The sequence below is a fragment of the Callorhinchus milii genome, unplaced genomic scaffold, assembly GCF_018977255.1.
Source record: "Callorhinchus milii isolate IMCB2004 unplaced genomic scaffold, IMCB_Cmil_1.0 Scaffold4, whole genome shotgun sequence".
Classification (NCBI taxonomy): domain Eukaryota; kingdom Metazoa; phylum Chordata; class Chondrichthyes; order Chimaeriformes; family Callorhinchidae; genus Callorhinchus; species Callorhinchus milii.
In genome coordinates, this window is record NW_024704745.1 from 21,824,799 (window position 1) to 21,840,804 (window position 16,006).

Sequence of the window (16,006 nt, forward strand, 5' to 3'; positions counted from 1 at the left end):
GCTTGTGAGTTCAAGCCCCTTGTCAGGAATTGAGTTCAGTGTCTAGACTGGTGCTTCAGTACAGTACTAAGGAATGCTGCATTGGAGGTGCATAGTTGAAAGGGAAAGAAGGAAACATAACTGAATATCATCCCAACATATATAGTACTTGTTAATATTTATTTAGTGAAGGATATCTATTCAAATGTAACCTTTCTGGTAACTATTAAACAGTTCTGGGTTTGTGTCTCAATGGGTTCACACAGCTCATTCGCCTTTCAAAGTTACTGAAATATGTACAAATAACCTGGAATGGGGAGAGAGTGGGCTATCCCTGGGGTGGCAAAGTACTTGCAATATTTGTTGATGGTTGGCCATGTTGGTTGGACCATCAATGAGACTTGAAGATGTAAACATGCAACCCAAAGTCTTAAGATGGGAAAGAATATATCTGTGCAAGTGTCGTGAAACATACCTGTTTTTGTTCTGCTAGACTTCAGGGTTGCCATTTAATCTCAAGCCATCAACATTGTTCCATTTTAAAATGGGGATACTACAGCTGGTTTGGAGAAGAGAAAACAGACAGGGTTCTCACTCCTGATTATTATCCGATGAACTCAACAGAAATTGTCTTTATTTTGTTGAAGTATGATCAAATGTATCATGGATAAAATTTGTTTTTACTAAAAAAACAACCAAGGCAATTTCAAGAAGTCTGTTAAACTTAGTGTTTTACTTATTTTTGACCGAGAGATTTCAGTTTCCAAAACAGTTTGTGATCTGCAATGCAATGGATTTGTGGCTGAAATCATTTTTGTTAGCTTTTTGCAAAATTTATTTTTTAATATTTCCATTTTATAGTTTTAAATATTTTCATTTGTTTTTTTAGAACTGTTTTGCATATTTCTTCCATCACACAGTAATATCACAGAGGCACTTTTTTATCTTGTGTAGAAGGACAGTTAGAAGAGAAATCTGGCGTCAACAACAGTGGTAAGTAAGTATTGTTGTATAAGAGTAATGAACATTTCGATTTGTTTCACTGTTTGAGCCAATAGCTGAAAGTAGCAAAGAATGAAAGACTAGTTTTGAAAATATTTTGATATGTAGTATTAAATTTTAGTTTAGAATTATTTGTTTTCATTGTTGCCTGCAGAATTTGTTTAGTAGAACTTGAAAAGTAACAAGGACAATTAGTTTAATGCATAATACAGTTAAGTATATTTCACTGAATTATTTCCATTCCCTGTCTCTCATTTCTACCTCCCTTCATTTCTCTCAACATCTGGCGTAATGCATTTGTCTCTCTTCCCGCTTTGTCTTTTTCCAATGTAATTTATGTCTTCTTTTGATTGGTTCAGCTCTACCTCTGTATCACTGTCACTTATCACATTTATATTGTTTATACTGAAGGTGAGTTTATGTTAGGCAGTCTGGTGCATTGGTGCATAAACATGCTGTACCATGAGCATCATAGAAACTGTGTGTGATAGCACTTGTGGAAGTTCCTGACCCCAGTGAGTCTGGATGAGGATAATGTTAACCTGAATCACTTCTGTGTACCTCTGAACAGCTCAGATACCTCGCCTCTGTCAATCAGCACAAGAAGTTTAGCAACAAATTCAGACAAACACTAAAACAGCAAGAACAGAACAGAGGAAGGGGATGAACCAATCATAAGAACAGGAAGCTTTGAATATGCAGTATGCACAATCAGGTCTCAAATAAAGTAATACCATGGGTAACAACAAAAGAGGTCTATATCATGCTTGCATTTTCTTTTTAGTTCCTGAAATATTTAAATTGCAAGATTATTAGTCTACAACTATCTAGATACTTTGTTCCCTCACCTCACAAACTGCTGACTAATGGTGATAGGCAGACCAAATTCCATGTGCCTAGGAGCAAGAAACGGCCTAAGTGGATGTGCTAAAGTGGGAGGATTTTGGACATTTATGTCATGGTTGGTGTTTGGGGAGATATTAGATGTTTGTGTCATTGTTGTGTGGGAAGGCATTCATGGAACGGGGCAGAATGCTCACGTTGTAGATTGTAGGCGGGGAATGTTGGTTAATGTTGTGGTTGGTGTGTGGAGAGGGAAAAGAACAGGACGCTGGATGTTTATGTAGCAATTTCTGTGTATTTGTGTATTTGTGGGTAGGGCCTTAGAAAGTCATGTCTATCTTGCCCCAAAACGAATAGAGAAAAAACACTTTTTAATTATTTTGACTGAGGATTATACAGCAAAAATAGACATTTGGGTCAGGCACTGAAGGATTGCGTGTGATGGGGCAGAGGACTGCTGGATCTCATTTGGGGAAAACATAGCAGCTTCAGTTAAAAAACATGTGAAGATTGCTAATACTGTACAATACTGTACCTCATTACCGTGGGAGTAATTGAATGCAAAAGAACTGGCTTCAGTGCAGGATTTGTGAGGGAATATATTAGACCCAGGGTACAAGGAAAGGCTCTGGAAACTGTTGCTTTTATTCAGTTGGTGTTTTGATATATGCATAAATAAAATACTGTTTTGAGTTTTAGAAATGATTTCACTGGTTGATTTAGGGCCACAAACAACACAATCGTTCACTACTGCGCCTATGGAATGATAGTGGAGTATAAGGAAATGAAATGAAGAGAGTAAGCTGGAGGGGAAAAAATACCACAAGGTGTATTAAAACCAGATTCCGTGCAAAACAAGATCTACAGTCAGTACAGTCTGAAGCCTGTTCCAAGTGAATGAGTCAACAGCACAAAGCTACCCCTAATACAGCACTAACATTGATGACTGCATATAGAAATATCATAAGTACATCTTGTGTGTGTGAAAATAAATATTTAAACTGTGTAGCAAAGAAGATTATTTTAGAGGTTGGAGTTGAAGCATATTCAGGCAGAGTAGAAGACCTTTATTTTTGGCTACGTATGCCGATGGAAATCTTTTATAATGAATCAATAAAAGTGGTTAGTGGAAAAGCTGAGATTTTACTGATGGTCAAACATATAATTCCACAACTTTACTCAGTGTTTTTTCTTCTTTTACTTACTGTGGAATGCATTATTCTACTTCATTCTTACTTTGTTTGTCTAGTATGTGCAAAAAAACTGTAGAGCTGCACATAGACCATGTATACAACACGGAAACCTCTGACTTAATATTGTTAACAAAAGAATGTTGTTGTGGTAAAGAAAAAATGCACTGCATGAAGAATAAAGTTCTCTCTACTGTGCTTGAATACTTGAACAACACGCTTTAAAACCCAGGCTCTGCAGAGCATTGCCTGGTGCATTTTGTTTTACACACAGAATATGTAATTATAGCATTTCTATATGCAGCTGTCAAGGTTATCATTTTACAATGGATCAATAAAAGGTAGTTTCCAGAAAAGCAGGAATTTTATTCATTTAAATCAGTCCTTCATATGAGATTTTAAATCGAGGTCCTGTTTGCCTGTTCAAGTGAGGATTAAAGATGTAGTTGTAAAAGAGAAGAGAGTGTCTCCCTGTGTCCTGGCCAACAATTCCCCCAGATAAAATTGGTCATTCACTTCATGGCTGTTGGTGGGACATTGCTTTGCATCCATTGGCTGTTTTCTCCACTTTACACTTTACACTTTATAGTAAATCCTGTGAACAGCATTGAGCTGTCCTGATGTGAAAGGCGCTACATAAAAAAGCAAGGATTAGAAGTAAATTGAATAAAATAGTCAAAAATATTATTCGCAAAAATAGTAATGGTAAAAAAAATCAAAAAAGAGAAAGTACCAAAAGACTGAGAGTCCCACAAGGATTAGTTGAACCATTGCTTAGTGTGAAACTGAGCTACAAAGAGAAGTAAGGCCACGGTGTGATCTGTGGTAAGTTGTGATCACAAGCCAGTGAAGCGTTGGAGCTCCTGCACTTGGCACATTGGGTGACGAGGTTAGCCAGGTTACCTAAACTCATTCCAAAGACCCCAACTGGGAAGTAGGCGTGTGTGTGGGTGGAGTGGGTGAGGACATGATCCATCTCAGTTGGGTTTTCCTCCTCCTCCCAACACTCACTCTTTAGGCATACAGATAAAAAATAAAAGTACCTCGTTTTACCAGAAGGCAACCTGCATGAGTCAGCACCTTCACTAGGGAAGATAAAAGTATTAAAGCAAAAGGATGAAGGAACATATCCAGTTGTTTTGTTTTCAGGAGAATATTAAAAAAACAGCTTTAACGTCAGACTTAAAATATTGCATTCTGAAAAATCACCAAGTTGAAGTCAATTTGGGCAAAACACTTTTTGTGGTATTTTCTGATCCTTTTTATTGGTAATTTAAGAGAAGAAATAATATGCTTATGGATTTTTAAAGTTTGATTTGAATCCAAACACATTTTAGAAGCATAACGTTTTTCAAATTTACAAAATTCAGCCGCATGCTAATAATCAGAGACCAAATCTATTTGTGATAATGTGTCTCCAGTAAGCAACTGCAAGTTAACAAGATCTTGAAAGGACAGGATAAACACAATTCCACAATAGGCTATCCCTTCATAGTCTGTTTTTATTTATAACTAGTTGTACCCATTGCAGCTTCGCTTGCAACTGAATGATCCAATATTGAATGTAGATTGAAACACAGACAGACATTTCATCTTCATCTACACTCATGTGGGAGGACTCCTGCAGGAGGACTCATTTTGGCCGTGCTATTCTTTGAGTGGGCAGCTCATTTTGGTGCGCTGTTGCAGTTCCTTTAGTGTTAAAGTGCAGCCGTGCTGTTCTTTGTTCTTCTGTTTCATTTAATGGTAATGGGTCTTCTCTCTTTTGTGTAGCATTTTTATGCTTGACAGGTTTGATTTTCTGCTTAGGAATCTTTATAATGATAAATATAAATTTATAATCACTGGGACATTATCCCGACGTGAAAGACGCTTTAAAAATGTAATTTTGTTGTTGTTACCATGGCTTAGCTTCGTCTGTGTTCTTTATTTTGTTCCTGCTTGGCTACGTGTGTGCTCCGTGACGCTGGATGTCACAGTGTCACGGTCAGCAGGTGTAACTGCATTGCATGCGTACATACGTAGGTGTTCTGTGACGCACGATGCCATGGCACCACATTGACTCAGTGGCCACCAGTTGTAACTGCAGCAAAAAACCAAAACTGAAATACATTTTAGGTCATAAATCATGACCGATAGGAGATACCCAAGAACAAATATGCCCATGTCACTCTCAGGTGCAAGATCTTTCCGATGAGATTTAAATCATGTGTCTATGTCAGTCGGTTATTGAGATCCTTCTTGAAGCACATACAGACAGGGTCGTTTTATTCGAATGTATAGATAGAAGATGAAAAATAATTCCTTCACTAAGAGGGTTGGCTCCTCCCTATTTCTTCAACTTGCTTACAAGCACTCTACCTATCTCTTTCACTCAGCTGGCTCCAGCCGTCTGCACAAACCCTCATCCCCTTCACTCTACCATTGGTACCCTCATAACACAACCCCTCAAAACTCTGCCTTAATCCCTCTGCCTTGTCTCCCCGTGCTTCATCTTCAGATTGTAACTGAAGACCTTCCTCTTTGACCTCCCCTCTCTCCAGCTCGGCATCTAGCTCCACCATTTAAGCAATCCGAGACACTACCACGTGTGAAGGGTGCTATGTAAATGCAAGTATTTGTTGCTAAAAGAATGGAATGCACTACTCCGTACAGGCAGAATCAGATATAATATTTAAAAGAGAGGCAGATGGATCTCAGGAAGCAAGGATATTATTTATTTAGAACTGAAACATTCTTGTTCCAATTACTTAATTTTTATAGTGCTTTACATCTAAAATAACATTACAGTGGAATTTTTTTTCTGACTGGTAATCATCTCAGAAATTGCATTGGCAGAATATAAACCTACTTTCATCACATATTTCCGTAACATCGCCCAACTCCACCATTACCTCACCCCTCAGGCCGCTGAAACTCTTGTTCATGCCTTCATCACCTCCAGGCTCGACTATGCAACTACCTCCACAGGCTGTAGATAATCCAGAACTCTGCAGCCCGTGTCCTCTCCCACACCAAACTGCGTGACCCCATCTCCCCCACTCTCGCCCGACTCCACTGGCTCCCTATCCTTCAGAGGATCCAGTTCAAGATCTTGGTCCTCACGTACAAAGCCCTCCATGGCCTCGCCCCACCCTACCTCTGCGACCTCCTAACCCCCTAGCAACCTGCCAGTTCCCTCCGGCTCTGGCCTGCTCCACGTCCCCCGACCCACCCGCCCCACCATTGGCGGGAGAGCCTTCAGCCACCCTCTGGAATTCCATCCCACAGTCACTCCGCCTCACTCCCTCCTTAGCCTCCTTCAAGTCCCGCCTCAAGACATTCCTCTTCGACCATGCCATCGGCCACCCCCCTTCCTCTCCCCTCCTTTACCCCCCCCCAACCCCAGCTCGGGTCTGAAATGCCGTACTCTGTCCAGCGCCTTGGGACGTCCTCCCGACGTGAAAGGCGCTATCCAAATGTAATCTTGTTGTTGTTGTTCAAACCCCTGTGAGATTGAGACTTTTTGCGTTTAAACAAAATTCAATTTAATTGTTTTCCTTAACATCGTAACATATGCTCTATAGACACCAAATTATATTCAGTAGAATGATTAAATAGCAGATGAAATGACGTGGTGGAAACAGATGCTTCTGTGTTAACTGCACTAATAATTCTGGTTAAGATTGATCAATGTGCAATAATACATCACGTCGCTACAATTTTCTACTGGCTGACAGTCAAGCTTTATAGTTGATTTTCATGCACAATTTTACCATAGTGATACAGTGAGTATTAAGAGTCTTTTGTACCTTTGCATTTATTATATTGGATAGCATGCATCAACGTGGTTTGTAAAACAGAGTTACTTAACAAAATGAATTGCATCCGATTGAACAATTGACCCTTTGAAGCTATCTAAATTGGTCAGCAGCTTAAACCTGCTCTTTAAAGCCATCATGATTGCCTCAAATTTGAGGGTTTCCAGAGTGCAAATGAATGTATTGTCTTCCTTCAGAACCAGTCGTGTTCCACTTTCGGATTTGATGAAATACTTAAATTGGATGACATGCGATGATACTGTGAATTCCTGGGGAAACCCATCCAGACGACTCTTTGACACCTGGACAATGCGCGTCTTGATTTTTGATATGAAATCTGAAGAATTGCAGAAGATTCTGAGCCCTTGAGAGCGATCATGGTTATCTATTATTTCCAGGAATGTGGCTTCTGGTGCATGTTGGACATTCATACTTTTCGTCTTTAGTGCCTCCGTGAGAGCATTTAGTTGATAAAATTCTGCCTCTCGTGTTAAAAGTTGGGTTTCTTGAAATCCTTCTGGTAGGAGAAGCTCACCGTTTCTTAAGAAGTTAAGAACGTGTCTGAAAAGCAGACCATCACGATCCAAGAAGTAATTTCCATCTGCATCGACAGTATTCTGAATTTTACCATTCACCACAGCTTCGAGTAAAGAATCTGCATACTTAGTTATTGTAAGTCTCTGTGTTGTGTAGAGATGCCCACCAATGTTAAGGGTAATCACAGGCATCTCACAGTTTGTACCCTTTTCCAGGCCTTCTGAAGTGCCACATTTTCCTTCACAGTCGGTATCCTTTTTATTGATCTTCCCTTCCATTTCACAAACCTTGATGTTAATTAGGCTGTGCTGTGTTGAATTTGCTGGTTGTAAAGAAGATCGCCTGTATGCAGTATAGCAGGAATAATGAAATGGAAATGCTGGCAGGATTTCATAAGATGTCAGCAACATTTCACTGTAGGTGGCATTTCATCTATGTATGCAGTGAGTTCACAGCGATATAATTTGATATTGAAAATTTGCATTTAACTCTCTAAAGGCAAGATCGGATTTATCATCTCTCTGACAATTAAAGATGCCCGACTTAATCTTTCTCCTCAGATGAAAGGTGTTAAAAGCAGTATTGTGTTTAATAACAAGTTATACTTACTGTCTGTTGAAACAATTTGTTCATGTTTGTGAGTGTAAGAGTGTACTCCTGTGGCTGATCGAGTGAATGGGGGAATCAATACAGTATGGATATATCTGTACTTTGTGTACTTAACACTGAGATCCATTTCTGTCCCCTGTATCTGGCTAAGTGATCAGAATCAAAATGGAACTCTTGATCCTTGGAATATTAACAACAATTTTAAAAAAATATTGAGGTGCACTGAATATTCACAGAAAGGCTGTTCAGCCTCGACATTAACAGAATGAATAAACAATTATTGGGCAATGCAGCTTTAAGTGACGGTCGGTTTATAGAAGCTTCAGGGAGGAGTTGGTTGCAATTCATCCCCAAAGGTCAACACTTTGTTCACCTCGTGATTTTTAAGTGAGTGAGTGTGTTTGTACCACTCATTAAATTTTATTTCTTCAACTTGCACTTGTATTGAATGAGGTCTTATTGAATTTAAAGAATGGCTGAATCCTTTCTTTTAGGCTGCACTAATTCTTTACTGTGACCTAATATTTCATTCAAGTAACACTGGGTGATGTTTTAACTTTGTTCGCCTCGTGATTTTTAAATGAACGAGTGTGTTTGTACCACTCATTAAGTTTTATTTCTTCAACTTCAATTGATCTTAACGTCCAGTATGGAATACAACTTATGTTTAACTGAGAGCTCCTTTAAATAACAATAATAATCCTTTGCATTTGATATAGCACCTAATCATGTCTTTGAGATGTCTCAAAGCGATTCACAGAATATACTGTAAAGTGAATTGACTGTATATTTTGTGGGCTAAATGCGTCAGCCAATTGTCGAATGAACAGTTGTGGGTTGAAATGACCAATTTATTATTTAAAAAAACATTTTTTTTAAAGAAATTATTACCCCCAGAAAAGCGATCCACCAATCGACTTAACAACTGGATTCCTGCTTCCTGCAAGGTAAACAGAGGCGTGTGGAGTAAGGAAACTTGCCCAACATTTCGCCCTGCTGGGAATTGAATCCAGGTCTCTCGCTTGCGAGGCAAGTGCTCTAACTGCTGAGTTACAGGACTCCTAATGTTGTCCATTTAATTATTTTGGTCAGATTTGTTTGAAACCTCATCAAGAAGCTTGTATCATCATTATAATAATCCTTGCATTTGATAGAGCGCCTTATTATGTCTTGGAGACGTTTCAAAGCCCTCCACCGAATATACTGTAAGGTGAATTGACTATATTTTGTGGGTGAAACGCGGCAGCTAATTGCGCACAGCAGTGTCCCACAAACAGTCATGAATTGAAGTGACCAATTTATTATTTTTTTTGTTGGATTGTGTTGGATCAGTATCACTCGAATTGCCTTCCTCTATATCATTTGTGACTAGTAAAACAGCAGAAAATCGGAAAACAATCCCCTAGTCAAAATCTGTTCACTACTTCCTCACAGATTAGGGCCGTATTCTCTGGATTCTCCTTAGACACTATTTGGTTCTTTCCATTTTATGGATCATTTTGAAAGTGACAACAGAAAATTACTGATAATTCGCCCACAAAATATACAAGTCAATTCACTTTACAGTATATTCTGTGAGGCGCTTCGAGACGTCTCAAAGATGTGATGAGATGCAAGGATTGTTACAAGGATTATTATTATTCACCCAGTGAATACAGAAGATTGTTTTGCTTTATAGTGAAATCATGTTGATTGTAATAGCACATAATTGTTCAACAAAATTCATGGGAATTTGGGAAATCTGATTTGCCTCTGCTTTCTAATCAATGAGCCAATTTTCAATGCAGCATGCTGCAGTCCTATTAATTCCAGGGGCCTTAATCGTTTTTGAAAGCTTCACGTGGAAAACTACTGCAAAATCCAAGTGGATTCTTTCCACTGAAATTTCCAGTCATTCAACTATTTCCACAAAGAATTCCAGGAGATTTGTGAGGCATGATGTGCCTCAAAAGTTATCCTAGCTTCCCTTTCTGGGCCTCAATATGCTTCATAGTATTTTATTGCTACCAGTAGGCTAAGTGGTCTGTCTGCACTTGTGGCTGATGTTTTATTTTGCATTATTGGATGTTAGACATTGCGCTCTAGTGTTTAGATATAAGTCTCGTTTGTGGAGTCAACTATATCCTCAACAATTTCCTTTAATAATAATCCTTCAATTTGATATAGTGCCCAAAATGTTGAGATAATCTCAAAGCACTTCAAGGTTTCTGTGTATCTTTAGGCCTCTCGTTTTCCTGTCCACATCCTTTCCCTTGGTGATATCATCCACAGAGATGGGTCAAGTTCCATACTTATATCTTTCCATCTCAACCTTTGATTCCAGTCCCCCTCTGCTGTTCTGATAATTTGTTTGTAAGATATCATCATAGATGAGCCTTAACTTTCTTCAAGCGACAAAACCAAAGCTATCCTAATTGACTTCTGCCTAGTTATCTCAGGCACCAACCATATCAGCATTCCCAGTTGTTCACTGCAGCTCATGGAACCAGTATAAATTTTGTTGTTTTATTTGACCCTCACCTCTCCTTTTCCCATCTTTCACTAGAAATTTTCGAAAACATCTGGACACTCCATCCTTCTTCATTTTCAAAACCCACTTAAAAACCTATCTCTTTGAACCCATGCTTTTGTGTATATCTGCCTACTCCAGTATCACTGCTTCTCAAATCAATGTGCACCAAAAGACATTAATACTTGGAGCAAGTCAGAAACTACACTGAAGTTGAAAATTTGTTCACTTTGCTTTTTACGGGCATGAAGCACTCTGTGACGTTACCCTGCATCAAGAACACTATATAAATGCAAGTTGTTGTTGATTGGTAGAGAATGCTTGTAGTACCCTGCTCAAATGATAAACATGCCTATCTGTTTCTTGTAGAGCATTCTGTGTACCAACTATGTGGATCTATGCTGTAACAAATTGGACGTCAGGTTTTTGATGACTGGGGTTGTGCTGAGTTTTCTTTATCTCAGGATAGCAGATTGGTGTTCGCTACAAATACACAGTCGATACACTTCACAGTAAAATCCTGTGAAGCACTTTGAGACATGACGATGAGATATCAAATACAAGGATTATCATTAATTTGCTATTGATTTCCAGTGCCTTGAGGTGGGTAAGGGGAAAAAAATCAGCCAGGGTCCTGGAGCCCATTGCTGGTGGATGTGCATGTATGGATGAGGATAGGATGTGGTTCAGCTGTTAAATATCCTGGTGGTTAAATAACTTGCTAACCCTCACTATTAAGGTTCACATGTGAATAATGGTCACATTACTTGAAGGAGACCAACCCTAATGAAAACTGGTATCCCAGTAGAAGAGAAAAAGGAGTCATAACCACTTTTAGAAAAGGTGAAGGGGTAGAAAATTGGCAAGGGGGGATAGAAAATTGTAGTTATAACAGCAATCCTACACCTTGTGTACTTAGAAAGCATGGTAGTGGAGGAGAGGAAAGCTTATGGAAAAAGGGGCTTTGGGCCAAAGCCAAAAAACTACCGTTTGGTGTAAACCTACTTTTCAAGTGCAGCACTAGTTCTTTTACATTGCTGTTTAAAACATGTGTCAATGTTAAATGCTCAGAATTAGTGCAAAAAATTTTGTTTACTTCATTCTGGCTCTCATCCATCATGCCATTTGGCACTTTCTGTTTGCTACCTTTCTTATACCAATATAATGGTCTCCTCACATTGATGTGAAAGAACACCTTTTTTAAGGATCTCTCCCAGAAAAGCAAAGCCTTACTTTGACCACAACTGATATTGAGTGGATTGTGATTTATTGTCCCACATATTTATTCAATTAGTTCTTTTGAATACTGGGAGCTCTGTAGAATATTCCTTTTCATGTTCTATAACGTGGAAAGGAAAGTCAGTACTCAAGAGTACACTGGAAGTGATAATTAACAGCTGCTCATGTTTATTTAACGTTTTATCTTGAATTATTTTGGTGTTTTAATGCCAGGATACATTTTTTATTGCTGTGGTTATTGTACTGTAAGTGAAAGGAAAGCCTTTCTGACTCTTTGTAGGCCTTCAGCTATTGTGAGGGGTGGGGGGTGAAGAGAAGTAGTCCTGAAGCCTCCTCTTCTCTCTCCTTTCCTCTCTATGGTTCTATTCATCTAATGTTGCTTCTTTGTTGAGTGTTCTTGCTTCTGATTGCTATCTGGTGATGCTTCTGGAAAATAGTTTGCCTACAAATACTGTCTTGCAGAAAAAACTCTGAAATGCTTTGAGACATTTTGATGTGTACATACAGTATCACAGTAATGCAAAGCTGCCAGTGCTATATTAAAGAAAGCTATATTAAATTATATAAGCCTTTAATATAATTTGAGCATTCAGCAGTAATAGTATGTAATTAGAATCGTAAATAATTAGCAGTCAGAAACCTGCAAAGGATTAATACTGTTGTGCAGAGGAGAATGGTCTGGCTTTGATAGCTTCAGAAGGTTTGGAAATATTTAGTTCAGGTTCACTATGAATAGTCACTTGTGTAAGGTGGTGGAGCACTAGAGAACCAGTGGCTCTGCAACCCCAACTGCCTGTGGAGAGGAGAAGGAATTTTAATAAACAGGAAGCAAAATGTCAGTTATTTTCACTGTCAACTAAATTATAGTGCTAGTGCAGTGGGCTCTTAAGTTAAGAGAACTGGGTCTTGATTGACTTTTAATGGAGTGGGGCAGGGGAAGAGTAGTCATGTCAGACTTAGCTAGAATATGTGGGAGTGTCTTTACCACTCTGATAACCAGGGAGCAGCATGGACATTGCCCTCACAGTAATTGCCAATGTTACTAGCCACTAGTTTAGTGAGGACTCCTTTAACTAGTATGATTTACATTGTTTTGGCTGGAGCGGGTTACCCTAACATATGAATGATGATGCCGATTTTAATCCAAGAAAACACAAAGCGGCTTTGTGCAATTGGTCTTCATACTAAGAGAACAACACTTGGCTATGTAGAACTTAAGTTGTAGTTGGCAGGCAACAATTAATATTACTTACCCTTAGTTATTTTCTCCCTTTAACTCTTTAAAATATTAACCACTTGTGGGTTACAACACATTAGTATACAATGTTACCCTTTAACATTTGGTGCTCTTTCGATTTAAACAAGACACAGTGTGGTATGGGAATAATTGAATGGTTAATAGTTACCAGTTGCTTTCCTTGGTGGTTTGCAATGTTTCTTCTTGCAAATTTAGCAGGAATCTGCAAAGTGTCTGTCCTCAACAGTTTTCAGACTACAGTTTTGTATTTAACAAATTGCAGTGGATCTGTGTGTTTGTCATAGTGGCTATTTATCTTTGTGGAACATTGTGTATAATTCAGAGATCGTGATTTTCCTTTTCCTTTGTCTCCCCTTCAAGAAAAACTAACCTTTGAAGGAGTCGTGGTACAGCGTGCAGAATGCAGACCAGCTGTCAATGAATCTTATATGAGGTTGAAAAGGTCAGTGATAGCTTTTTGAACTAAATTATAATGTTTTAAATTTATTGTTTGGTCCCTATAGTCGACACTGCGTTAAGCAGTTGTAGTTTGATGCAATCCTATCAAAGTACTTAGGGTTTAGCTGGTCTCAGCCAGGTTGGTAGTAGGGGCAATACAATTGGCATCACCACTTCTATATCAGAAAGAAGGTAAACACTAAGCCAGAGTTATATCATTATCTTCATCCAGCAATGTCTGCTAGAAAATACATGTTAAATGGTAGATCAGAACAGGATTTGCTTTGCCTGTGATACCCTCCATGTTAGTTTGTTGACACTCACTGTCTAGGCTCACATGAGATGAATTGTCACTTGGGAAAAGTATTGACAGACTGCCATCACCCATGAAAACATGAAAAAATGACCAAAAAAATCTATTTGCAATCAGCATTACTGATTACAGTACTGCCAAGGAAAGAATATATGATTGCAATTAAGCTTAACTGTCTCGTATAATCTGGTAATATATGATGTATATTGCATTTTATAAATTTACCTGTTTTAAGACCTAACATATGGCCTCTTTTGGATCTTACATTGTGAAAGTAACATCACTGTCGGGTTCAGCAAACCTGAATGATGACTTTTCGTCAATATAGTTTGAAGGCTGTATTCTAAGTCCAAAATATTACTGATCAGAATACTCCCCAGTGTGTTGACCTTTGCAGGTTTCTGACCTCTAATTATTTAAAATTTCTAATTGCATAATTTTATTGCTGAATGTTTAAAATATATTAAATGCCTATATATTTGAATATAGCTTTATTTATTATAATACTGGCAGCTCTGCATTACTAGCTGACTGTAAACCAGTTTGCACCCTCAAAAAACTAAGTTGAATAGCTTTGAATCAAAGTACAATTTAATTTAAACAAATAGTTATGCTACTACAGGAGGTACCAAAGAGGTAAGGGGGTACCTACCGTAACTAGCCTAGTTACAGTAGGTACCCCCCTATCTCTATGACCTCCTCTCTCCTAAAAACAGTGCGCATGGCTTTCGTTCCTCCGGATCTGGCCTCCTCCTTGTCTCCCGAGTCCTCCACTCCACCCTCGGTGACTGTGCCTTCAGCCACTATACCCCGAGGCTCTGGAACGCCCTTCCTCACTCCCTTTGCCTCGCCCCCTCTCTTCCTATTTTCAGGTCTGATGAAGACCTTTCTTTTCAACCGCGCCTTTGGTCACCTTCCTCCCCCTCCTCCTGGCTCAGCCTCGGGATCTGTTACTGTGAAGCGCTCTGAGACTCCGTCCGGCATGGCGGGCGCTATAAAATCCAAGTTGTTGTTGTTGTTTGTAGGTTGGTAGATGTTGGGGTTAAATGGTTCTTTTTTATGTTGTTTGTTTTAATGACTTGAATTCCTACCTACATAGAAGTTAATGACGAGTTGTGTTTTTTTAATTTGCTTATTATCATGATATTCCAGAAGCAAACAATACCAAATTTGTGGGTCAATCAAATAATAGCTAATTGTTAGGTAATATTACCTTGACATTATCTATTAATGTGTAGAGGGAGATGCTAAATATCTTAAAATGGATGTAGTTTGACAAGCTCATCCCACCTTAAATTTATATTTAGATCAAAACAAAGGATATTAACTTCACTATCACAACAATTTCTTGCTAATTTTCTCCTTTAGATTTTCTTCCGTTTGCTTTTCTCTTCAAGGGATTTTTCATTCACTTTATTCCCTAATTGGGGTTGAATTACAACAGCTCTCAAATAGCTGGTGTAAAAGCTCAGTATAGCTTTGACAGTCAGTGCTGGCAGAGGATTTTTCAAGTGGATCTGATTTTTATATATTGGATCGGGTCCACGTGCACTTTTTTTTTACAAACTAGAACACGCTGCAATTTGGAGAAAATTTGTCATCAGAATTCTTGAATCATAGACCTATTACTGTGCCAGCTCCAACCTACAGATTGATCAACATTTCAAAATGTTGCCCAAAGTTAACTTGCAAATTCAAAAGGCTGTAAAATGTCTTCATTTACTGCTTGTGGACCTCCCCAACTCCTCCCTCCACAGGCTGCAGATCATCAGAACTCTGCAGCCCGTGTCCTCTCCCACACCAGGCTCCATGACCCTATCACCCCCATCCTTGCCCAACTCCACTGGCTTCCCATCACACAAAGAATACAGTTCAAGATCCTGGTCCTCATCTTCAAAGCCCTCCATGGTTTTGCTCCCCCCTACCTTTCCGACGACCTAACCCCCTGCCATCCTGTTCACTCCCTCTGCTCAACGGGCTCTGGCCTGCTTCACGTCCCTGCCTTGCTCGCCCCACTATCAGCGGGCGGGCCTTCCGCCACTCCGCCCCACCCTCTGAAACTCCATCCGCAGTCCCTCTGTCTCGCCTCCTCCCACGCCACCTTCAAGACCCATGCCTCCCCCCTCCTCCACCCGACCCTCAGCTCGGGTCCGAAACTCAGCACCTTTGGGAAATCCTCCCGACATGAACAAGCGCGCTAGATAAATGTAATTTTGTTGTTGTTGTTGTTCATTTGTTTATTATAAAGATGAAGTACTATCTGTACCTTCAATTATCCCATTAGAATTA

General features: G+C 39.2%; 2 protein-coding genes across 2 annotated transcripts in view; one reads left to right on the forward strand and one right to left on the reverse strand.

The window, feature by feature from the left end:
• gtf2f2a (general transcription factor IIF, polypeptide 2a) overlaps positions 1–16,006 on the forward strand; it is a 57,038-nt gene that overhangs the window by 11,689 nt on the left and 29,343 nt on the right. Inside the window, exon 5 of the mRNA XM_042333901.1 lies at positions 13,327–13,408. Coding sequence (XP_042189835.1) covers positions 13,327–13,408 — 82 coding nt within the window. The remainder of the gene's footprint in view (positions 1–13,326; positions 13,409–16,006) is intronic.
• Positions 6,488–7,741, reverse strand: LOC121848847 (BTB/POZ domain-containing protein KCTD4-like). Its single transcript, XM_042333900.1, has one exon. The coding sequence runs from the start codon at positions 7,627–7,629 to the stop codon at positions 6,859–6,861; it is 771 nt and encodes a 256-aa protein (XP_042189834.1). The 5' UTR covers positions 7,630–7,741; the 3' UTR covers positions 6,488–6,858.

What these genes read in the sequence shown, in the direction of transcription:
- LOC121848847 (XM_042333900.1), bottom strand. Translation starts at nt 7,629, where the DNA reads ATGGAAGGGAAGATCAATAAAAAGGATACCGACTGTGAAGGAAAATGT.